Source organism: Dermacentor silvarum, chromosome 1 (genome assembly GCF_013339745.2).
Source record: "Dermacentor silvarum isolate Dsil-2018 chromosome 1, BIME_Dsil_1.4, whole genome shotgun sequence".
In the NCBI taxonomy this organism is placed as follows: domain Eukaryota; kingdom Metazoa; phylum Arthropoda; class Arachnida; order Ixodida; family Ixodidae; genus Dermacentor; species Dermacentor silvarum.
This window is the reverse complement of record NC_051154.1, coordinates 340,194,707-340,219,539: the sequence shown is the minus strand read 5'-3', so window position 1 is coordinate 340,219,539 and position 24,833 is coordinate 340,194,707. Positions and strand designations below refer to the sequence as shown.

At 48.0% G+C, this 24,833-nt stretch overlaps 1 protein-coding gene across 1 annotated transcript in view; it reads left to right on the top strand.

Moving 5' to 3' along the window:
- Positions 1–6,028: 6,028 nt before the first annotated feature.
- Positions 6,029–24,833, top strand: part of LOC125943311 (peroxynitrite isomerase THAP4-like) — a 39,900-nt gene continuing 21,095 nt past the window's right edge. The window contains exons 1-8 of the mRNA XM_049662391.1: positions 6,029–6,206; positions 6,305–6,436; positions 6,960–7,049; positions 7,760–7,822; positions 8,331–8,393; positions 8,903–8,965; positions 10,114–10,146; positions 12,478–12,717. Of these exons, the coding sequence (XP_049518348.1) occupies positions 6,029–6,206; positions 6,305–6,436; positions 6,960–7,049; positions 7,760–7,822; positions 8,331–8,393; positions 8,903–8,965; positions 10,114–10,146; positions 12,478–12,717 (862 nt within the window). The remainder of the gene's footprint in view (positions 6,207–6,304; positions 6,437–6,959; positions 7,050–7,759; positions 7,823–8,330; positions 8,394–8,902; positions 8,966–10,113; positions 10,147–12,477; positions 12,718–24,833) is intronic.

Here is a 24,833-nt window from a genome sequence, read left to right as displayed (position 1 = left end):
CGTAACAGCATCTCCGGTGGGGGAAGAAGATCCCGACGCGTAGGGGCCAGCAGCCACTGGGCGAGGGATTGGCGTTTCAGCAGTAGAATTTCTCTCCGTAGTGACGAACCCTTGGTTCGTAGCTTGCAGATTCCCTGGAGTCGTTCAACAGTTCTCGGGGCGCTCTTGTAGGCCTTCTCTTCCTGGTCCGGACCGGTGAAACAGGGCTTGCAAACAGGTCTCGCAACTTTTCGTCTCCTGTTTGGGCACGCAATCACTCCAGAACAGTGCCGGACCCACAACCACAAACAAACGAGCACAAGGCCACTCTCCCCCAATACACACCAGGCTTTAAAAAAAAAGGAAAACTGCTACTGCTTTCCCATTCCCTTCGAGCGTCCTCCCCCTTGAACACTAAAAACAGCCATTTCCTGAAAGCGTTATGACAGGATTACTAAATGCGCTAACGATCAACTACAACTACGTGAAAAAAAAACGTACAAAAAAAAGAGACTAACGTCGAAATCACGCTGAAACCAGAGTGAGCATGAGGTTTTCGCTACTCTAGGGGCAACGACTCAGACCTTCGGCACTGCCTTTAAGTTTACCCTTCTTATAGCGAACATCGAAGCCAAGCTCTGCCAATAAACTCATAAAGCCTCAGCTGATGACATCCGCGTGTTCATTCCTCTACCCCGTTGAGTGGGGGGAACTGAAAATTATGCTTGACTGAGCGACACCGTCGCAGTAAGCGAGCACCTAAGATAGACTTCGCAGCTGTCACAATGGCAGTTAATTAAAATGCGTACCAGCCAACTAGCGGCTAAGCTTATGAGTAGCCCACTCTAGCACTGCACAAGTTCTTTCATATGCCATAGGCATCTTCGCGTGCCGCTATCTTGCGACCACCTCGCACACAGGCTTCTCTAAGCCACCTTTGTTCCTCCCTCTCGAAATGACTCTCTACGACCGCTGTCAATCATGTCACCCGGTATGAATAGAAAGAATCGGGACCCTCTCCCGGTAACGTGTTCCGCGTCCTCTAACTCCGCCTTTACAAACTGTGAATTCGCCTTCGTGACACGTGATTCACAAGTCTTCACTGGACAAGAAAACACAGGGGCACTTTCGAATCACGGAACCCGTGACTGCGATCGAAAAAGGTCAAAGGGACAAAGTTGCTCTTTCGGTCATTGCTACCAGCCAGTACCAACGCCTCTAAGGTGAAATATACTTGGCTTGGTGACTGCTTCAACTCTTAACTAATTCATAGAGTGGTACTTAAAACCTAAAAAGCAAAAGCTACACTCTATCCACGCGCGAAAAGACTAAAATATGTTTCTACAAACGCGCTTCAATGAACAAAATTTCTACATTGGTAACTGATACACGCCCTACACTTTAAGCATTAAATTACAAAACTAAGGTCTGCCTTCGCAAACCCCAAATCTCAATGCTTAACTACAAAATCAGCGCGGTCAAGAGCCGCCACCTTTGCCAAACCAGCTTCACGCTTACATACAAACAAGTTACTGATCGGTGTGGCAAATTGACTAGTTCCTAATGCGCCCTCGATGGGGTCGCAGTCCGAAAGCCCTCGCGCTTCGCCGAGGACGACAAAGGGCGCCAGACATACACTGCCCTCTGCTGACACCTGCCACTCTGTGTCCTCGCAGCTTGCCCTCTCGTCCCCGAAGGGGAGGCCATAAACGCGGGAAGAATAGCCATTCTCCCTTTGTTCTCGCTTTCGCGACGCATTCCTCCTCGGTGCCTGTTTGACTGGCTGGGTTCATACGCGCATACTCAACCAGTTTGAAACCTGAACATTTCAGCCGCACCTTTATTCGCGGAAACGCGCCCTTTGCTGTCGCAGTCAGCCTTTGGTGACGCTTCCGTTTCCTAAGCCGCCCTAAAAAACCCTTTCCCGTTCGGCGCGATGGCCTGGTGCATTGCCTTAGGGGCTGCGGTGTGGCGACTTTTTCAAGTTTTCGATGAGCCGAATACTTGGCTCTCTTTTTCTGGCGGCACTGTCTGAAAACGTTTTTCCTTGCCATGCGGTCATCTGTTATGCACCTGAAACCCCCGAGTGTTGGGTTCCCTTTCTGCTCGGCCGTCATGGCATTCTGCTCTACATTTGACGATTCCGGAACGTCTCCGCAAGAAACGCTCTTTGGAATCGCCACTGGCTCTGGTTCCACGACGTCTTCGCGCTCTACATTCGGCCGTACCCGAGAGCCGCTCAAGTGCCGAGGCACGAGGTCCGTATCCAGCTCCATATTGACCCCATTGGGGTTGCTGGAACAAGCCCCGTCCCCGCAAGGAGTGCTCTCCGGGATGGCCGCTGACTCAGTTTTGGTGGACGCCTCAAATGCGCTCTCTCCGAAGCTTGAGTCCAGAGCAATATCCGGTTCCCTGTACTGTCGGGCCAATTTACCTGCGCTATCATTGAAAACTATTTCCTTAGCCAGGCCCTCCCCAACTGTACCGGTGGGATCTCGAATCACCGCTTCCGTACTTTGCTTGGCCACCCCACTATCTACGTCTACCTTTGACGACTCCGGCCTTTCGCCCATATGCACAGGCACGAGGCAGGTTTCCAGCGCCTGCTTAATCTTCTCATGGCTACTGGAACGAGCCTCGTCCTCGCAAGGAACGCTTTCCGGAATCGCCCCTGTTTGTAGACAGGCGACGGCCTCGCTCTTTACGTGCTTTACTTCTGAGGGTTCTGCCACGTCGCACTCCGCGTGCTCTCCATTCCCTGACGCGACCTCAACCGTGGGTTGTCGCTCAGTTACCTCAAGAGTAGGAACTCTTTGTTCGTCCCCTTGACCTTTCCGATCGCTCTCAATCGGAATGCCGAGCTGCCGGAATAAAGCTCTCTTAGCTGTATCGCAATTCCGGTACTCGTAATCAGAAAGGCGAGACAAGACGCAGGACACGTTAAAGGGAAACACGTTGTACAGTTCGAAGGACCAATTTTCACGGTCGAGCTGCACCTCCGCGCATACCGTCTCGAAAAGGGCAAGAAAACTTTTTAGGCTTTCACCGACTTTGAATACGCCCAGCCTAGATCGTACCTGTTGCCCTCTAAGAGACTGGATTTTCTGTCGAATTTCTTCTATCCGAATTCTGTGCTCTTCCCGTTTTCGTTCCTGTTTGCTTTCGTGCTCTTCCCGTTTTCGTTCCCTCTCGTGCTCTTCCCGTTTTCGTTCCTGTTCCCTCTCGTGCTCTTCCCGTTTTCGTTCCTGTTCCCTCTCGTGCTCTTCTTTAGCCTCTAGGCGCTTGCGTTCTTCCTCCTTATGCTCAATGCTTTCTAAACATTCCTCAAGTTCATCGTCGTCTGCCCCGACTGCTTCGATCGCCTCAATGATCTCCGGCTTTCTCTCCGATTCGGCAATTTGGAGGCCCAACTCTCTGGCCAAGTTTAACAATTCCGGCTTCTTTAGTGCCTTTAGGTTCATGGCTGCCCTTAGTACTGCTAACTCTTCACTCTATAACAACCTCGACGTACTCCAAACTTCCGTCAACGGTTAAAGAAAATCACTGCTCTGTACTTCCCCAAAAAATACGTAAAGCCTAGTGATATCTCAGTGAAGAAAAGCCGTGCACTCACCCTATGCAGTCATGAATCCTGACACCTTCCTTCCGAAGTTGTCACCAGGACCAAGAGAAGACGATCTCTTAGATGTTATCCAAAGTAGGGGTCTCCGGGGTAGCGCATCCCACCGCTGCCACCAGTTGTTGGGACTCGCTTTGATGTCCGGTTCCATCTTACCGCGATCCGCCAGTTGTTGGGGCGCCTGCTACTACAACCTCGACCGGCATCACTTCTAGGTAGCGTGGCGCTGCCGGCAGGCTGCAGATGTCCGGTAGATCATGGCGACCAGGCAGGGCGAGAGGATTTTAAGTGCGAAACTTGCAGGGTTTATTTCATGTTGAAGGATTGCAAAGAAGAGAATGAATGAATGAAAATACATGGGGGGCCGCTTAAATGGGCCCTCTAACAATGAGGCGGGGTTTCGCTCCAGTCACGTGACAGGCAAGTCCAGTTGGGGGGGGGGTGTGGCAGCATCTCCCTCTCGCCTAGGTGACGTTTCCCTGGCTTGTCCCCGCTGGTGGCAACCCGAAGTTCCCGAAGAACGTCATTCGCGGAAGGTGGACAGCTCCCCTAGGCGACGTTTCCCGGGCTTGCCTCCGCTGGCGGCAACCCGAAGCTCCTGAAGACGTTATTCGTGGAAGGCGGGCCTATTCGCCTCCCACGCACATGCACACAAAACGATCTGCAACTCGGGCGTCCCAGTCCCCGCACCTGTACACAAAAGGATGGTCCCGCCTGCGACAACCACGCACGATGGGGAGACCTCCTCCGTTAATCCTTTTAAACGGGTTGTCGTACGTCAACCGTAACAGCACCCAGCGAGAGGTGTGCGCGTTTGTTTAAGCTTACAATTAGCCTTGGATATGAGCTAGGTATTTCTGAAAATTTGTTTCACGAATGTTACGTTACTGCAGAATTCTCAGCACTGTAATTCTAAGCTCTGGTTTAGCTGCAACGAGAAGTTACGAACCATTTGACGATCCTATAACAGCGTGGGCACGGTTCTGTTGGAGAATAAGTCGTGCTGTTTTCTTTGACAAACATTCAAGTTGTTATCTGTAGATACATTGGACGACTGCCTTGTTTGCTGGGCAAGGTTTCCGCCCACAAATAAAATAGTTTGGATAATAATAACCGCATACCGTACAGTGTGAATCACACTTTTCGAGTGGTCGAACGACCAGCTGCAGACTGCGTCAGCGTCCGAGGCAGTACTAAATGCTGTGTTATAGATCTGTTTGTTCTATATAGCGCATGGACCAAGTGATCCAAGCATGCGGCACGACCATGTGAAGTCTTACTGCGTCGTTATCTCTTGTTCTATTTTAATTTGCCGCAAAAGGAGGACATATGAACTTTTTTTTTCTTTGTGTCAGTCGCGTAAGTTCAGTCATGTACGACGCATTCACCCATCTTACGGAAATTGTGTCCTTACAAATAGCTGTTACATTCTCTTTACGGGATACCCTTTGTATATTGTACCTTACATGGCAAAAAGGCAATGCCGATCAAAGCACGAAGCTTGTGTGTATCATGTTGGTTTGCCAACCGCAGTGCTCGCTGTGTTGAGCAAAGCCTTCGGTCTTATTGTATCTGCTTCGGTCGAAGGTTCATCCTTATCGCTGACACCAGGTATTAGATCTGGTAGGCGTTGGTTGCGGGAGTTGGGGGACGTTGAGGCGGACTTGGGAGAAACAGGAGGGATTTATTTACATTATGTACAGTGATTAAAATACAAAATACTGAACAGTCATAAAGTGATCGACGGCCGGCAGCATCTCGGACGCTGCGGCCCGTGGCAAGAAGAGCTCTCTTCTCCTTGAGTTGTCGCTCTTTTAACCCCTTCGGTCTCTCGGGGTCTCTCGGGGTCCCGTCATTTTTGGCCAATCGTCGAGCCAGCTCAGGTGTCGTCATTTTCCTCCCCTGGTATTGGCCCGTGCAAGTGCCGTCATATTCGGCCAATGGGGACGCTCCGAGGGCTTCATTGTCCGATGGCTGATTTACCTCCGGCTTTGCCTCCTCGCCTGGAAGCGCTCGGCTGAAGGAGACGGGATGTTCTCGGAACGGCCCTCCAGAGCTGCAAAACCGCTTTGCACTCGACCAAGGCTTCCTTCCTGGAACCGTGCCAGCCTCCCGTTCCAGTTTTGGGAGAGTCAAGCAGGGGGAAAGACAATAGCTCGACGTGCGGTGCGTGAGGTAGGAGTCGCCAACCTGTCTGACGGGTCCGGTAGCGTGGTTGACGCGCCTCGGTGCACCATAATAGACCTCTCCTGGGGTACGTCACACAGAACGAATGACGTCATGTCACATGACCCTTACGCGCACGTGGGTGGTTGTAGTTAACGGCTGGTTGGCAAAACATTTCAATGCTCCGTGTGTAGTGGGTCTGCGCGAGCGCAACTTTACGCTGGTGTTGCTTTGTTTTGCGGCCGTCTATCTACCAGGTTTAGCATGGTGGTTAGTTGTTGCGCTGTTGGATGCACCAAGCGCGCGGCGAAAGGCAGCGGCGTCGGTTTTTTTCGTTTTCCGAAAGAAAACACTCGTCGCAAGGCATGGGTGCAAGCTGTGCGCCGAGAAAAATGGCAGCCCTCGGACAGCAGCAGGATTTGCGGCCTACATTTCATCACTGGTAAGTGAGATTCTCTTGTTACGTAGATCTTTTAAGCACGCTACTGTTACATTCGTGCAACTGTTACAGTGCCCTGCATTTATATCTTATCAACTCAGGCGCTCCGTCTCCATTCCCGAACCACCCGGACTGGGCACCTAACGTTTTTGCCTTCAAGAAGGCTAACCGCGAAGCTGAAGAAAAGAAATGCGACAGATACGAACGGACGTTGAAGCGGAAACGTTGTTCGGGTAAGTGGCGGTCGCGAAGTCGTACAGTTGCGGCGAGTTGCAGGCCGGCAATGCTCACATTTCGCGTGCCCTCTGCTGAAGTATGCGGCGGGTTATCACTCAGCCCTAAAGGAATGCATTCTCTAACGCTACATAAAATAACGCGGCATTTTTTCCCCCATTTATGAAATCTAAAGTTTGTTATTCGCGGGACCTATGAGACATCGAAGACTGGCATCATCAAATATTCGCGACATGTGCGGCTCCTCGTAGGCATGACGGCGTGTGCTGTTTATAACATCCCCAGTCTTGCAACTGCATACATATCGTTTGCTGCGGTGGTCAAGCGATCTAGATGTTTCTGTCTTGGCAACGTGACAGCTTATGATGATTTAATGACGGGCAAGAATTCGACATTACAGCGCTGTCAAAAGTGTTTCCTGTCAATGATAGAACGTTAGGTACGCCCTGTTAGCAATGGTTCAAAGACTCCATTACCGCCAAAGGTTATCCATCGATTCAGCTCACTGATGCACTTTTGCAGCTTCTAACCACGGATCAGCGGCCCACACACGATGCGTTGTAGCAGCCTATGCTGCTTATGCCAGCCGAGACAAGGCGAACGCTGAAGCAGGTAAGTTAATTGCTTTCTATTCAGAAATGCTAGCCATAGTTTTCAGAAAACTGAGGACAAGCCACACTGAGTCAGTCACATTGGTTCAATTTCGTGTTTTCTCATTTTGGGAAATGCTTATACTGCTACTGCATAACGAAGAAATGCAACTCAAAGAAAATTATCGCATACGTTTTTTTTGTCATCGGAAGCAGAAGGTGAGAACAAGACAGAAATAGATGAAAGCATGTAGAAGTAGTTGTTTCAAATTTGTTATGTGTAGCCATGACAAATGTCACGCAGATCTCGCCTAACTGCTCTTTGCCTTCTATGTGTGAGACGCGTGTATGCAGCTTTTCGCAGATCAGGGAAGTGTCGTTCGATTATCTGCGATTCACTAGAGAATGCTGCAACATTTCTGCTGGGGAAGAAAAATTGCATTGCTGCAGCAACGTCCACTTACTGTAGTAGAAGCAGTCGAGTGCGGTAGGCATGATGGAACGAGTTAACTCAATTTTCCTGCATTTAACTGAGATTTTTGCCTTGAGCACTGGCCCAGCTTTCACACATGGCACTTTGTTGCCTCGGGTCCTGATGACAAGCGAGACAGCTGTTTTTAATTTGTGTTCCTGTCTCATTTTTACCGTGTGTTGCAGTGTTTGTACTGCTGCTGCACAGCGCAGCTTCTTGCAGCTCGTTTGAACTTATTGCATCACAATTCTTTTTGGCAGAATCCGATGGAGATGCTGTCGCATCAACATTGTTTTTGGGAGACATCGAACCGGATCCAACTGGTAAGCCCTATATTGTTTTTCATCAAAGCCTTTAGCTATGTGTAGCCATGACAAATGTCACGCGGACCTGACATGACTGCTCTTTGCCTTCTATGTGTGTGACGCGTGTGGTTTGACTTCAAAGATGCAGCTTTTCGAATATCAGGGAAGTGTCACTCCGATTATCTGCGATTCACTAGAGAATGCTGCAACATTTCTACTGGGGAAGACATATTGCATTGCTGCAGCAACGTCCACTTACTCTAGTAGAAGCAGTCGAGTGCGGTAGGCGTGCTGGAATGAGTTAACTCAATTTTCCTGCGTTTAACCGAGATTTTTGCCTTGAGCACTGGCCCAGCTTTCACACATGGCACTTTGTTGCCTCGGGTCCTGTGACAAGCGAGACAGCTGTTTTTAATTTGTGTTCCTGTCTCATTTTTAACGTGTGTTGCAGTGTTTGTACTGCTGCTGCACAGCGCAGCTTCTTGCAACTCGTTTGAACTTATTGCATCACAATTCTTTTTGGCAGAATCCGATGGAGATGCTGTCGCATCAACATTGTTTTTGGGAGACATCGAACCGGATCCAACTGGTCAGCCATATATTGTTTTTCATCAAAGCCTTTAGCTATGTGTAGCCATGACAAATGTCACGCAGACCTGACATGACTGCTCTTTGCCTTCTATGTGTGTGACGCGTGTGGTTTGACTTCAAAGATGCAGCTTTTCGCAGATCAGAGAAGTGTCACTCCGATTATCTGCGATTCACTAGAGAATGCTGCAACATTTCTACTGGGGAAGACATATTGCATTGCTGCAGCAACGTCCACTTACTCTAGTAGAAGCAGTCGAGTGCGGTAGGCGTGCTGGAATGAGTTAACTCAATTTTCCTGCGTTTAACCAAGATTTTTGCCTTGAGCACTGGCCCAGCTTTCACACATGGCACTTTGTTGCCTCGGGTCTTGATGACAAGCGAGACAGCTGTTTTTAATTTGTGTTCCTGTCTCATTTTTAACGTGTGTTGCAGTGTTTGTACTGCTGCTGCACAGCGCAGCTTCTTGCAGCTCGTTTGAACTTATTGCATCACAATTCTTTTTGGCAGAATCCGATGGAGATGCTGTCGCATCAACATTGTTTTTGGGAGACATCGAACCGGATCCAACTGGTAAGCCATATATTGTTTTTCATCAAAGCCTTTAGCTATGTGTAGTCATGACAAATGTCACGCAGACCTGACATGACTGCTCTTTGCCTTCTATGTGTGTGACGCGTGTGGTTTGACTTCAAAGATGCAGCTTTTCGCAGATCAGGGAAGTGTCATTCCGATTATCTGCGATTCACTAGAGGATGCTGCAACATTTCTACTGGGGGAGACATATTGCATTGCTGCAGCAACGTCCACTTACTCTAGTAGAAGCAGTCGAGTGCGGTAGGCGTGCTGGAACGAGTTAATTCAATTTTCCTGCGTTTAACCAAGATTTTTGCCTTGAGCACTGGCCCAGCTTTCACACATGGCACTTTGTTGCCTCGGGTCCTGATGACAAGCGAAACAGCTGTTTTTAATTTATGTTCCTGTCTCATTTTTAACATGTGATGCAGTGTTTGTACTGCTGCTGCACAACGCAACTTCTTGCAGCTCGTTTGAACTTATTGCATCACAATTCTTTTTGGCAGAATCCGATGGAAATGCTGTCGCATCAACATTGTTTTTGGGAGACATCGAACCGGATCCTACTGGTAAGCCATATATTGTTTTTCATCAAAGCCTTAAGTTATGTGTAGCCATGACAAATGTCACGCAGACCTGACATGACTGCTGTTTGCCTTCTATGTGTGTGACGCGTGTGGTTTGACTTCAGATGCAACTTTTCGCAGATCAGGGAAGTGTCACTCCGATTATCTGCGATTCACTAGAGAATGCTGCAACATTTCTGCTGGGGAAGACATATTGCATTGCTACAGCAACGTACACTTACTCTAGTAGAAGCAGTCGAGTGCGGTAGGCGTGCTGGAACGAGTTAACTCAATTTTCCTGCGTTTAACCGAGATTTTTGCCTTGAGCACTGGCCCAGCTTTCACACATGGCACTTTGTTGCCTCAGGTGCCAATCCAGACAGCTCCATATACAAAATTGTTATCTGTAGGTTTTACTAGGCAAACAAATGTCCTACTGCAAGTCTTGCCACTTGTAAAATTTGTGTGCTTTTTTTCAGTTTTAGGACATCTAATATTGTGCTTATGATGCTGCTACATAACACAGCTTATTGGAGCTGAATGAGGTATCAATTCATTTATTGCTTGTTTTTTCATCAGATGGAGATAACAAGATGGAACCAGACAGCACTGGTAAGCAGTAGTTGCTTTACATTAGACGACTTTGCTATGTACATGACAAATGCCACGCAGGCCTCATATAACTGCTCTTTGCATTGTCTATGTATATTATTTGGGTGGTTGTACTGCACAAGAGCTTGTTTTCGCAGATCAGCTATATGTCACCCAATATTATTTATTTTGTAGTCCGTGAAGGTGTAGGCTTTCTGCAATGATGACATAGCATTCTTGCAGCAAAATCCGACTACTGTACTAAAAGAAACTGTGTGCAACTCCCCTACATTTGACTTAGTTTTTCTTCACAATTGAAGTGACTATGCATGCTTGCCCTTCATACTGGCATCTTTTACATCTGTCATTCGCGCACTAATATTTTTTAGTGGAATTCATTGTGCATCTTTCCAGCCTTGCAATTACGTTAACACTTTGTGCTTGTGTGCTGCTGGTTGCACCCTGGTGCCACATTACACCTGCAGTGCATGATTCCAGTAAAATATGCTTACAAATAGCTTGAGTTGCATCACAGCAACATTGAAATGCTTGGCCACTTGTTAGCAACTGGGTTATCTTTCTCATCGGTATAACCAAGTTTAATTTGACTATTTAATTTGTCATTTCAATTCATAGCCTTCAAAAATCCTAATAAGCATTGCAACTTTTCTATTCATTGAAAAGCTTGTGCGCTCCAAATTTTGAGACATATGTTTCGATGCGACTGCAAGTACTCCCTCCCCTTTCTCACATGAAGTACCGGCGCAATAAACGCTGGTTGGTAGAAAGCATGTTGCTCAGGTTTCAAGAAAATGTGTTTCAGAGCCTTTTCAAATTACTTGACTTAACACTATAGTGTGTTGCTGACTTGTAGTGAGCTATGATGTCATGCTCAGTCATTGTGTAGAAATGTGCATTTCTTTTACGATTATTGGTTTGATAACCTTTCTATGCTTGTAGCATATATACAGCGTGTTTGTTACCTCTTTGTATGTCTGGAATATCATGCATTGTTATAGGACATTTGTAACCATGAAGGAAAGTCAAAAAACCAAATCACTGTACAGTTTTATTTCAGGCAAGAACATGTGCAGTGAAACACAATTAAGTGTCTCGTTGCCGTCGGCACATATAACACAGAGCATACACAATGCCACCACTGGTAAAAATTACCAAAACCGGCATACACAATACTGGTCTTGAGCCGGAAAACATAGCCCATTTTTCAGGTCTTTCAGACTCAATGAATTCCAGTGCACGACGCAGAGCCGTTAGTTCTGCTGCTGTGAGGTCGTGAGATGCGATGTCTTGAACCGCAGTGTTATTTTTCGCGTTGGTATAGCCACCGCACCACCAGAACTGGACGACGTAGTCGATCCATCGGTATAGATGTGCACGTAAGCCAAAACATATCTTAAGGGATTGGGCTTGAATGCTCTGAATCGTACGCAAGTTAGTCTTGCAGGTGTTGGATATTGCAAGCAGGCTGTACCGCAGGAATCCAACGAACAACACCACGTACAGCTGTAACATACCGTGTATAGATACTCCCCAACTTTTTCCTGCAAAGAACAACAGGTGACAGATAGCAGTCAGCCGCTTTTTCACGTAATTCACGTGTGAAGTCCAAGACAGGTCTCTGTCAATTACGACACCCAAGAACCTGCGACTTCTGCCGTACGGTATAAGTTGTCCGTTAATTGATATGCCGTAAGCGGACATCGGCTTCCTGGTGAATGTGGCATTGCACACTTTGCACATGAAATTGCGCACTTTGCACGAAGGTAGCGAGATGTCATTGTGGCTGCCTTCTGAAGCCGAGCGCGAAGCTGAAGTCGTGTTACACCTGATGCCCAAATGCAGATGTCGTCCTCATAGATGGAAAGTCGTATGGTGCTTAGCAGGTTGTCAACTAATCCAATGAGGCTTAGATTGAAACGTGTTGGGCTAAGCACTCCGCCTTGAGGTACTTCTCGGCTACCGTAATGCTCAGATGTCGGGCCGTTTTCTGTGTGCACCATAGAATGATCTCTGTAAGTAGCTGCACACCCACATATATATCTTACAACCAAGTCCTACTGCTTCTAACGCACTAAGGATGGCTTCATGGATGACATTATCGTAACAAGATCACTGTTCTCGCAATCCTACTTCTCACTGTTCTTTATCACACACAGCTGCACAGGTCACATTGATGTCAAATGCCCCCATGCAAATAACCTGCAAATAACTGCACTAACCATGCTAACCAAGCAGCTTGCGCCACTTTATTTCTCAAAGCTGTTTCTCATCAGCAACATAGAGCATATTGACAGTCTCCAATGACTACTGATTGTGAACTTGTTTTTTCAGACGATGAGGCATCAAACGACTTGCCAGAGAGCATGCAATTGTTACAAGCACAGTTGCCTGCACCATCACACCACATGGGTGGATTTTCAAGAAACCTGCAGACTCGCATGCAAGAGAAGTACCTGGAGAAATGTCGAGCATATAATGCATTGCAGGAGCGCTATTTAATCATGGAAAATGAACTTCGAGACCTTCGAGCAAAAAGAAGTTCAGAAGCGAACGGTGCTGCTGCTGCATGGGGTTATGCTGCCATAGCCGGGCACTCTGAAAAGGTTGCATACTACACAGGCCTGCCAAATAAGGAGACATTTGCATGGGTTGTGTCTGTATATAGAACTGCTTGCCCTTCTGTGGAAACGATGAGCCATGAAGACCAGGTTTTGCTCGTGCTGATGAGGCTATGCCTTGATATTCACCTGTGCTTTCTGGCGGATCTCTTTAAGATAAATAAAAATTATGTGTCAACAATATTTGAAAGTGCCCTCACAACACTAGTGAGTGAGCTAAAAGGGCTCGTTGTGTGGCCAGACGATGTGGCATTTCACGCGTGGCAACCGAAAATATTTCAATGCCAGAGGTTTCGTCACGTTCGAGTAATTATTGACAGCACAGAGATTCGCCTTGAAAGGGCAAGTGCCTCAACGGCACAGAGCACAACCTGGTCCCAGTACAAGAACTCCAACACCATAAAGGTACTGGTGGGGATCACACCTAATGGGCTAATCTCGTATATTTTGGAGTGCTGGGGCGGCAAAAGTAGTCATAAGCAGCTTGTTCTCCAGACAGATTTCACCAAGTACCTCGACTATGGCGATGAAGTCATGGCAGACCGGGGCTTTAATGTCACAGAAGAACTGGCAGTGCTAGGCGTTGAGGTTATGATCCCAGCCTACACTAAAGGGAAAAACCAGCTTTCCCAAGCTGAAGTGACAGCATCGAGGGAAATTTCTTGCCGGCGCATCAGAGTCGAACAAGTAATTGGGCGCATGAAGAGATTCCACATACTAAAAAACACTGTGCCTTACTTTATGAAGGATTATTTAGATGATGTTGTGCTGTTGATTGCAGCACTTACAAATCTGATGCCACGGTTTAGTTAGTATCTTATGTCAGCCCCACCAGTAGATCAGGGTCAGAAAAGAGGACGGCGATAACCACAGCTATTGGTTTACGTCGACTGGATATCACTTGCCTTACTCAAGGAAACCTTCAGTAACTCTAGAAACGGTGCCCAAGGACAAAATATCAGTCTACTGGTCGAGAACAAGTAATTGGCCTTTTTCATTTTCCTTTGCTGCCCTCTGCCGCTGGAAACATTTTGGAAAGGTACCATAGCTTTTGTGTGTTTTGTGTAGCTGTGCCTATGTTGAGTGTGCTTCAATTGTGCGTCTCACGAATAGCACTTATGATTTATGGCTTCTCCGGGGCAGCATGCTGTTCCTGGAAGCCACGCAACACTCGCCGGCTACTGGGTGAGAATTTCAGGCCTGATTGCACTGTTGTGTTAACAGTGCACCCGATAAAAGCACACCGAGTTCCGTCTGTTGACACGGCTGTCTTGGAATTTGTTGACGATTTCTGCAGTTGCAGCTCGCTTTTTGTATTCCTCTACACATTCTTTAGACATTTCATATATTTGAAGAGCCTTTGAGTGCAACCTTCTATATTAAATTTATCTAAGCAGTGCATTTGTTTACATCGACATCTATAGCCACAGATCGTTGTTAGCTTCAGATATTGTGGATCACTGATATGAAATAGTGTCAAAATGTAGCAAACCATATATCTGTGCAAATGAGCCACATTGGTCTACCCTGAGACGAGTCAATATGGGCAGTCGAGCCCCTTAAACAACGGCGACTGTGAACCAGATACATATATATTAGATTGTTATACCCGATTCTCACTTTTCTTTCATCATAGTTAAACTTTGAGCGTTTCATTTATTAGAGAAAACTATGCTCACACAAGAGCTCTTTGATAGGTCGTGTAGTTCTCTTGCAAAAATGTGGGTGCCATCGCCGACAGTGTAGGCAACTGAGCGAGGAGTTTGTTTCTGCTGCTGTACTGCGTGCACCGTGTCTTGTTTACCGTTTCATGTAGCGGTAAACAGTGCATCTTTGGAACTAATAAATGTGTCTGCATAACATACAGACCCACCTATCTATGCAGCGAATGCGATTGGCAGCCTTCGGGAACGGTGACTCAGCACAGCGCTGTCCGAAGAGTATTTGATTTCTAATCGCTAAGGCCAGAACTAAACTATAAAAACAGTTCCCTTTATCCTAACTGCTTACTTTTCAGCTCATGTGTGCCGGTAGCGGGTGCACAAACTAGACTCCACTAGGCCTAACCTTCACTGAGCAATATCAACATTGGCTGCCTGTCGTTTCATGTACATGTTGTTCTTCAATAAAGTTTCATGCTTGCAGCCTGATGGTGCTGCGTGTGCTTCAATCTGGATCACCACCTTTTGCATTGAGCCCCTGCAGAGTAGTGTAGGCTCCAGGTTGAGTTTCCACCAGCACAACTGGTTTTTCCTTAGCGGTGCCAACTGCTGGTTGAACCCCATTGGCATGCCATTAGCCGATTTCCCAAGCTGAATCGCAAGCACTCCAGAGCATTGATGATTAACAGGCAAATGAATTCATCCCTCAGACTCCAAGCATCACGTATTGTTGTCATGATTTACCTGTGATGCTGTGTTCATAGGCTATCCGTATATATGCTTCATGGATTATTTGCAACAGCGCTATGAAAATGTCAAGTTTATGTAGCCTTTAAATTCCAAGTTTGTACTTTGCTTATTGCCATTTTGTTTCTATTTTTGCGTGCAGTATGTTTTAAAAAGACATCGCCACACTTGGCGCTATTTTGTCTCTCAAGCTAGTGGCCAAGAACTGCAGCAACATGTTTTTGGTATGCACTGATTGTAGACAATAGTGGCACAATGCCAACAGGCACATTTTCACTTTAGGCACAGTAGTGATCCACAGTTTACATTGCACTTGATGCTGCTAGCATCAGCATTATGAACATGCACATTCCAATTTTTACTCAACTGTGGATGTTTCCATATATGTGTCTGAGAAGAGCACAAACTGCATTGCACCAATGCTCATCAAATGAAAATTGCTGTGCTAACATGCTGCAAAGTATTTACTTCTATCACTAACGCCGAGGACCAGACATGGAGGGTTAATGTAGAGAAAGTGCACCTGTGGTAGCAGACGACAGCACAACACACGGATTTGTTAATAGCATCCTAATTGTTTTTGAAGTTGGTAATGTGTATGCTAAGCTGGATTAACTGATGGCATGCTGTAAGGAACACAAGTTCTTAAATTTGTGGAAATACAACAGTTTCTTTCGTGGGAACTATTCATTGATTCTATTCCCCATCAAAATTTTACAATGTAGTAGACACTTTGTAAACACTTTTGAAAGTGAAAAGACAGGGGAAGCATGCAATTTTTTCTGTTGGCATGTAAACACAATCTAGCTGTGCTTTGCAATGATAATTTTGATGCTCACTGTGCTCAACACTCTGATTGTTTTTCTTCTATTTCTCTTAAATTTACATTGTAATCATGCTGGTGAACACTTTTGATTTATTAGAGGGAAACAGACGGGTGCGTGAATCTCATGCCTGCCAGCAATATTTTGGGCGGCCCTGACAAGGGCCTTTTCTCTTCATAACGGCTGAGCTGCCGAAGCAGTTGCCACATTCTTGTAATTCAGCCTCCTATGTATCTCAGCCCCTTGAATGTTATCTTCTGGTTTGGAAATTGAGACGCTTGCAGGATCTTGACCCAGCTGAATGTAACTTTTCAGAGCTTGTGTTCATTTTGGACATCGGAAATCCATCTGGCAATCCACTTCTGCAGGGAGCTACACATTTTGCGTGCTCTTCTTTGACAGCAGCTGAGGAAGCACGGCCTGCCTCAAGAATGTTTTTAGCACTGACATGTGTTTTGCAAGGAAATCACGGTCCCTTAATATGCGCGCCGAACGATGAATCCTTTCTTCGACCAACACACAAAATCGCAATAATTGACATTTGCAGAAGCCATTTCAGCTTGAACCTGAAACATATATTCATGACTATCTTTCAGGCGACGATTTTCATCTAGGTAGAAACCTTTCTCACTGATTTCATTGATGGGCACGTCTCTGTACTTATATGGGCATTTAATTTCGAGAACTCCACGGCCACAGCAACTGCACTCAACAATGCCATCTGGACTGGCTGCAATAAACTGAAATTCCTCGCAAATAAACAGGCCGGCGTCTCTACATTTAAAATTCATGTGATGTTGCCTCTGGTACTGAACATACTGCTGCCTTGCAGTCTCCTCGTGCTCTATTCCATGTTTCATAGCAACAGTCTTTCTGTGACGAGTTTCATAGAGCACTAGAGGAGACTGGGCAATATTGCCAGCTAGGCGTGCTGCAGAACTCTCGCCCTTACATTTAACAACTTTGCTGAAGACTGATCCCGTTATCCGCCCACATCTTTGTTGAAACCAGAGCAGGCACTTCCGTTGCACTCTCGTTTTCTCTTCTATTTGTGCGACATCGCTGTGGCTCATCCGCATCTTCAATAATGAATCAATTTTCTCTTCTCTTGCAGATTGATTCAGGGTTTCTCATGTCTTGTCATACATTTCGTACAAGCTTTCTGGCAGTTCTGTAGCAATCTCGCCTTCATCAGCGCTGTCTGTTTCTTCACCAAGTGTGGCATACATTGAGAATGCTGTAAACACAGCTGCATTCGGAAGAACAGAATAAAGGGAGTCAAGAATTTCTGGAAACTTTGCCTTTGGGGCTTGTGCAGCACTGCGCTTCCTATTCACTCCCTTGGAAACCTTGCCGTGCCGGTGTTTGACAATGTTCAAGTCTCAAACCCGTGTAGGCTCCACCTGGGCAATTAATTGTACAAGAAATGTTACATCACTGCTGCTATAAACTTGGCAAATGAAATGACTGCAGAGAAGTATAACAAAGGTAAAGATGGCTAAATAAGTAACAGCAGTGCTAATACTACAAGGGCACTGAAACGGATGCTCAAACTTACAAGAAATGTTACTTCACAACGACAGTGTATACATCTGTATTTTACTACACAATGCATAACCCTAAAAAGAAACAGACACCAAGTCTCTCGTTGATTACATGGCAGATACCAAACACTGTGTGTGCCAAACCTGACAATAGTGTCACCTCCAAAAATTTTTTTGCTATACTACTTTTATATATTACAGGAGCTTCCTGGAACAGTTTAACATGCAGTAGTAAAAAAAATACATGATGTAATGTGCTCAGCATGTTGGTGCTGTGGTATGCTAGATCGCTAGCCTAGGGAATTAGTCCCTGCAACAGGTACTGCCATGGCACTTTATCCACACCGCACAGCCCGCCTGCGTGTGCATTATTTGCGTATTCTAAGAACGTATTACAAGGAAACTGTAGTATCAACCAGTAGTGAAAATATGTTAGGGCTTGCGAGGTACATTTTAATGATGGATAGAATAGCCAAGCAACAGATTTGGCATGCTACTACTCAAGTTTAATATATAACAAGCTCAAATGACGAGAGAAAAGAAAATGCACATGCATCCACTCGCACAAAAGCTCGTGAAAGGGCAACAGTGAGCACCATGGTATCAACAAAGGAGTTTTATGGTACTGGCACTATCAATAAGCAAAATGTTATCGAACTCTCCTTCTGGCTGCACCACTGAGATGGATAGAGTGTTATTAAAGGTGCCATAAAGCTCCACTTCCCACGGCATTGATTCCACAATGCTCACTGCTGCCCCCTTCCTAAACTTTTTGTTATCTAATAAACGTGTAGCAGCATGCCAAACCTTTTGCTCAGCCACCCTATCCACCTGTCACTTAAACGTACCTCACCAGCGCTCGCATATTTTCACTACTGGTTGATACTACGGCTTCATTGTAATACATTCTTGGAATACGCAAATTATGCACACGGCAGGTAGGCTATGCGGTGCGAAGAAAGTACCATGGCTGTGCATGTTGCAAGGTCCTAGGCTCTCCATCTGGCATAATGCACCGAGCACATTAACTCACAGGTCCTAAATGCCAAATATATCTTTTTGTTCACTACTGTATTTACATGTGGGAGTGTGCTGCGAGAAAACAGTCCCTACATATAATTTCTTCAAGATGCATTATTGAAACTGTAGGGAAATAGGAATTTCTGCTTTTTCTTAGGGATCTGACACCAACTGTTTCGTCTGGATTGACAATCGTGTGACAATCTGAATTTTGTGGGGAAAGATTATATTAAGGATTTATATGCGAATTTAGTTCGCCTCGGCACTGTACGGGCCAGGCGTGTGAACGAGGTACACGTATATGTCCCCAAACCGAACGTTTGGCCAACACTTCGGGTCATTCTTCCACACCGAAATGGTGTACGGGTCAGGATACTGGTTGCCACGAACTTCCAGCTTTTCGGCGTAACGCTGGCGCGCAATTTCGGGCAGCGACTGCACATACTCCGACAGCTCCATGTGTTCTCCGCGTAGAAGCCTAACCGAAATGGAGTCTCTTGCCAACCAGAGAGAAACTTGGTGGGCGCGATGATGTCGATGCCGATGCACCGCCCACGCACAGTGACGTCACATTGTTTGCAAACAGGGAGAGGTCTATTGGAACGCGACGACCTTTTTAAGGTGGTGGGGACACTTGGGTGATTCCGGGAAAGGGTCCGTATCTAACAGCTCCTCCTCGCCCCGGAAGTTCGGAATCGCCGGTGAACTCAATTCGCTGACAATGAAGAACGTTGATGAAGCCTCTAGTACACTGGCGACGAGCCTCGTGTGACGAATTCCTGGATCCGGGGCCCTGGAGAACGTACGTCAAACAAACGAAACAACATAGCGCTACACCACGTGCAAGCGCAGGGTCTTCAACTTTGATTCGCCAGGCTATTACCATGTCAAAATCAACCCTGTGTTCTTTTTTCCCCAATTTTGATACAGTCGTTCCAACCACCTTTCCAAACAGCTTTCCATATCTCCTCGAATTCCGACAAGCCCAGAATGCTATTGTCGTCGCAAAAGAATCGGGAGGAAACGGAACAATCAATAGAAACAACCATTTTAATCATAGGCAAGCGGAGTTTTGATGCTACGAGGATGACTTCCAGGCCATAATACTAAGCCATACCTCGTTATTCAAATGAAGGAAGGCAACACGTAAAGCTCAATCAAAGGCCACAAATAACCTTTGCTTCAAAACACAGTATGCTGCCTAACTTCATGAACAGCCTGTTCATACTCTATCACAGTGGCCTACTTATCGTAGGTAATGGTGCCACTGAACAGCCTCGTCAAATATATTGACATATAATCAAAACCGCTCGAATTTTGGGGGCACTATTCCCCATGCCTTCTTGCGTCTCAAGCAGACGATTTATAACGCTCAGGCAGGTTTCTTCCTTTCGTCCACACAGGACATAACTTAAGTGAACAACAAAATTAAACTTGCGTAATTTACGCACTCACAAGAACCTTTAAAAGAAACCTCGTCTGCTATTAACTAATTCCACGCACGTTTAATAGAAAACTCAGAATACTGCCGCCCTCAACACACACGAGCGACCCAGTCACAAAAGTTCTGGTTCCTTCTGTCTGCACAGGACACGTGCTAAGTGGTATCGTACCAACGCTTCTCAATGCAAATTATGCACTTACAGAAAACTAACGCGCTTAACCTTAAAAGATAGTAACTTATACTTTTAACCAAGGTTAATTGATACACACGCGCGTTACTACCGGCTTTTAACAAATGACCTAGACGCTTCAGGTCGCTCACACAAAAAAAGCCTAAACACTAATGGAATGATTACTTCGCGAAACTAACGCTTAACTCAAAACGCATCTTTCAAACTACGGAGCTTTTCAAACTAAGAAATAAACAAAACTCATAACTTACTTATTGAAAGAAACTCCAGTCTAAAATTGCGAAAACTATCAAATGCTCAAAAATAAACAAACAAAACAGAATGTTTGCTTCTACGGAACCGTTATTTTTGTCTATCGTTCCGACTGTTTAAGACGAACTCGTTTTTTGAGCCGTACACGAGGTGGTCGCGCGCTGAAAGCTATTCTAGCTAACCAGGGACAACAAAAGGCCTGACCGCCCATCAGCTCTTTAGAGACGTCACGGTCCCCTGTCAATTTGCGTCCCAGCGACACGCTTTGGCCATGACCTCGTCTGACCGCGTCGCGTCTGCTTACAACCTCCTCTCGTCCTGCCACCTTGCGCTTTCTTGGAATGCGTGCTGCACCCCGAAAAGATCGACGGAATGACTGGGACACTACTTACCCCTTGCCCTTTTTCCGCACCGAACACGCTTCTCTGACTCGTTTTCTCCGGTGGCCTGGACGCGCTTGATTGCAAAACGTTGTCAACGGCGATCGCACCTTTCTTTTATTTGCGCACCGCTGATGCTGTTTGACTAGCTTGACACTACTCACTTTCTTAGGCTGTGTCAAACTCTCTGCCGCATTCTGATCTTTACAACGCTTCTTTCTACGGCGCCTTTTTCTAGTGCTCTTTTCTGAGCCATCTGCTCGCGCCTCGTGCTGGCCGTTACACATCTCGTCGTCCCGGATCACTACTGTCTCATCCGCACAGTCCGAGTGATTATCCATTAAATCATATCTCTCTTTGCCTTGACTGGCGGACAGCTCGACCGACTCTGGAACAATGCAGCAGGCTTTACTCGAGCTACGCAACTCGCACTCCTGCGAACTGCGCACTACTACACTGTCCAGCTCCCGCTGTGCATCGACACACAACACTGCGGTCTCGATCGCTGTCTCACTCGCACAGTCTGAATGATTATCTAAATCATCCCTCTCTTGGCTACCTAGACTGGCTGACAGCTTCCCTGATCCCTGAACAATGCAGTTGTCTGACCTTGAGCTACTCAGCTCGCGCTCCTGCGGTCTACCCTCAACTACATCGTCCAGCCTGCACTACGCTACGGCACTCAGTCCTGACTCGACATGGGTGCTCGTGACTGTCGGGTCAGCAGCATTCACTATTTCGTTAACGACCTTGTTAACATTACTTGCGACGTACACACACGGTGACTGTGCCAATTCATTCACAGCTGGCCTCGCTGTCTCTACAGTGCTCTGTTGGCACAGCACCTCGTCGCTCTTACTACGGCCTTCAACGGTGGTGGTGGAAAACTTTTATTGAGAAGGCCCGAAGTAATGAAAATTAAAAAGCAGCGTTGTGGGCGGCCTTCAGGCTGCCGGTTGTGGCGTCCAGGCCGTGCCTAGTCGCCACGTCCTCTGCCCAGGTCACCAGCCGGAGTTGGAGATCCGGCTCGGTACTGGACAAAGCAGCCTCCCACTGCTGCGGACTGGTTAGGTGCCAAGAGGCAGGGGGCAAGTGTGCCGGGCAGGAGAATAAGATGTGATCGTAATCGGCGCGGGAGCTGTCACATAAGCGGCAGGCCGGCGAGTACGTCCCGGGGTGGAAGAGGGCAAGACGTGCAGGAGTAAGAAAGGTGTGGGCCTGAAGGTGGCGCCACAAGTGTTGGTGGTGCTGGGAAAGGGATTTGTGCGGTGGGGGGAAGGTGAGACGAGATAGGCGGTAGTGCAAGGTGATATCGTGGTACGTGAGGAGCGCATCGCGCGTATCCATTACCGGCGGGGGCGGGCTTGCTCGGTCAGTCGAATCGCGAGCGATGGAATTGGCCGCCTCGTTGCCAGGATGGACCGCGTGAGCGGGCACCCAGATGATTTGGATTGGGCGAGAGGGAACAGTGTCGGAACGCAAGATACCGGAGGCCGGGGATGCCACCCGTCCAACCGCGTAGTTGTAGACTGCAGGCTTGGAATCACTGAAAATGTATTCCGCGGAGGTTTGCGTGATGGCAAGGGCAATAGCTGCCTCTTCGGCCTCGACCGAGGTCGAAGTGTATACTGAGGCAGTAAGAGTGGGTCGAAAAGAGTTGTCAGTGACTGCAAGGGCATGGGCTGGGTAGTGGCGGTACGGGGCGGCATCCACGTAAGCCACGGTGGGTTGCCGTTCGTACTGACGCCAGAGCGCGGAGGCTCGCGCTGCTCTACGGGACGGGTGGTGTTCAGGGTGCATATTCTTAGGGAGGGGATTAACGGTTAGCAGGGAGTAGACGTGGGAAGGGATGGGCAGTGAGGTGGGAAGAGGGGTAAGAGGGGAGAGTTTAAGGGTAGAGAGAAGTGCGCGACCAGGCCGAGTGTGGGAGAGACGGAGGAGCTGGGCCGTGCGATGGGCCTCCGTCAGCTCTGTAAGGGAGTTGTGGACGCCCATCGACAGTAACCGAGCCGTTGAAGTAGATGTGGGAAGAGACAGGGCCGACTTATATGCCTGACGAATGAGGCTGTTGACTTTGTCTTCCTCGGTGCGTGAAAGGAAAATATACGGAATGGAATAGATGAAGCGGCTGAGAACGAAGGCCTGGACTAGGCGGCGGAGGTCGTGTTCGCGCATGCCGTGGTGACGGTTGGCAATGCGGCGTATTAGGCGGATGGTCTGGTGTACAGTGTTTGTGAGTCGAGTGATGAGGGTGGTGTGCTTGCCATTGGACTGAAGAAAGAGTCCGAGAATGCGGAGAGTAGAGACGAGGGGAATGGGTGTGCCGTCAAGGGAGACTGTGAGTAGAGAAGGCGACAGGGGGGCCATCCCCCGAGGCAGAAAGAGCAAAAGCTCCGATTTGGCCGGGGAGCAGCTCAACCCGACAGACCGGGCGTGAGTCGCCACCGCGTCCACGCCCGCCTGGAGAGTGGTCTCCATGTCGCCAAGATTGCCGGTGGTCACCCATAGGGTGATGTCATCGGCGTAGAAAGCATGAGACAGAGCTGGGATAGTGCGTAGTGCACGTGCCAGCGGGAAGAGGGTGACGTTAAATAGAAGAGGGGACAAGACAGAGCCTTGGGGAGTACCCTTGTTGCCAAGGGAGAAAGAAGGAGAAGAAAGTTGGCCATACGAGATCTCGGCTGTGCGGTGGGCGAGGAAAGCGGTCACGTAAGCATGGACACGGGGTCGGACATGAAGGGAGGAGAGAGCGTCCAAAATGGCGGTGTGGTGTACGTTGTCGAATGCTTTGGTAAGGTCCAGCGCCAGGATAGCTCGAGCGCGTTTGTGGTGGGAGGGGTGTAGGACATCCTCGGAAAGCTGGAGCATGACATCCTGGGTGGACAACTGGGGACGAAAGCCGAACATAGAGTCCGGATATAGGTCATGATGATCCAGATAGGTCTGGAGGCGAGCCAGGATGACGTGCTCGAACAGCTTACCGAGACAGGAGGTGAGAGAGATGGGGCGGAGGTGCTCGAGGGCAATAGGTTTACCGGGTTTGGGGATGAAAGAGACACGTGCATGGGTCCAGGAGGAAGGAAGAGTACCAGCCTGCCAATGCTCATTGAGAAGGTCAGTAAGGGATTGGAGGGAGGGGGTATCTAGGTTTCGGAGTGCCTTGTTAGTGATGCGGTCCACCCCCGGGGCCGAAGTGGTGCGGAGCGTGAGCAGCGCCGCACGAAGCTCTCCCAGGGAGATGTCCGCCTCAAGGTCAGGGTTGGGGGAACCGGTGTAGGCGGGAAGAGTTGTAGGGGGGTCGGTGCAGAGGTAGCGGTCCCGGAGGGCCGCCAGGAAGTCAGTATCGGTGAGTGGGGAGGAGTGAAGGAGATGTGATATATCCTTGCGCTGGGAAGCTTTGGTGTGTGTAGGGTCTAGCAGCACCCTGAGAAGTGACCACGTGTCGCGGAGACCCAGGTTGCCGGCCATGCGGTCGCATGTCTGGCCCCACTGTTGTCGAAGAAGAGAGGAGCAGTGCTCCTCCATGTCCGACGCGAGCCGGGACAAACGGAGGCGCAGGCGGCGATTGTGTTTCTGAGCCTGCCACCGGCGGTGGACAGCGTGATAGGCCTCCCAAAGGTGCAGTAGACGGCTGTCTGCCGTGGTGGAGTGTGGTGCTGCAGGGAGTGTGGATGTGGCAGTATGGACGTCTGCCAAAAGGGTCTCAGTCCAGGCAGAGAGATCGATGATAGGAGCAGAGGAGGAAGTAGAAAGACGAGTGGAACAGAAGCGGTCCCAGTCAACTATCTGGGTGAGACGAGTAGAGGTGCGAGCAAGGGAGGGGAGAGGGAAAGTGGTGCAGAGGATGTAGTGATCGCTACCGAAGGAGACTCCCGTATTAGACCAGGTCGGATCGGCTACATTTTTGGCGAGGGTAAGGTCCGGATTGGTGTCTCGTTGGACACTGGATCCGATCCTGTTGGGGCGAGCGAAGTCATTAAGGACGGAAAGACATTCATTGTGGATGA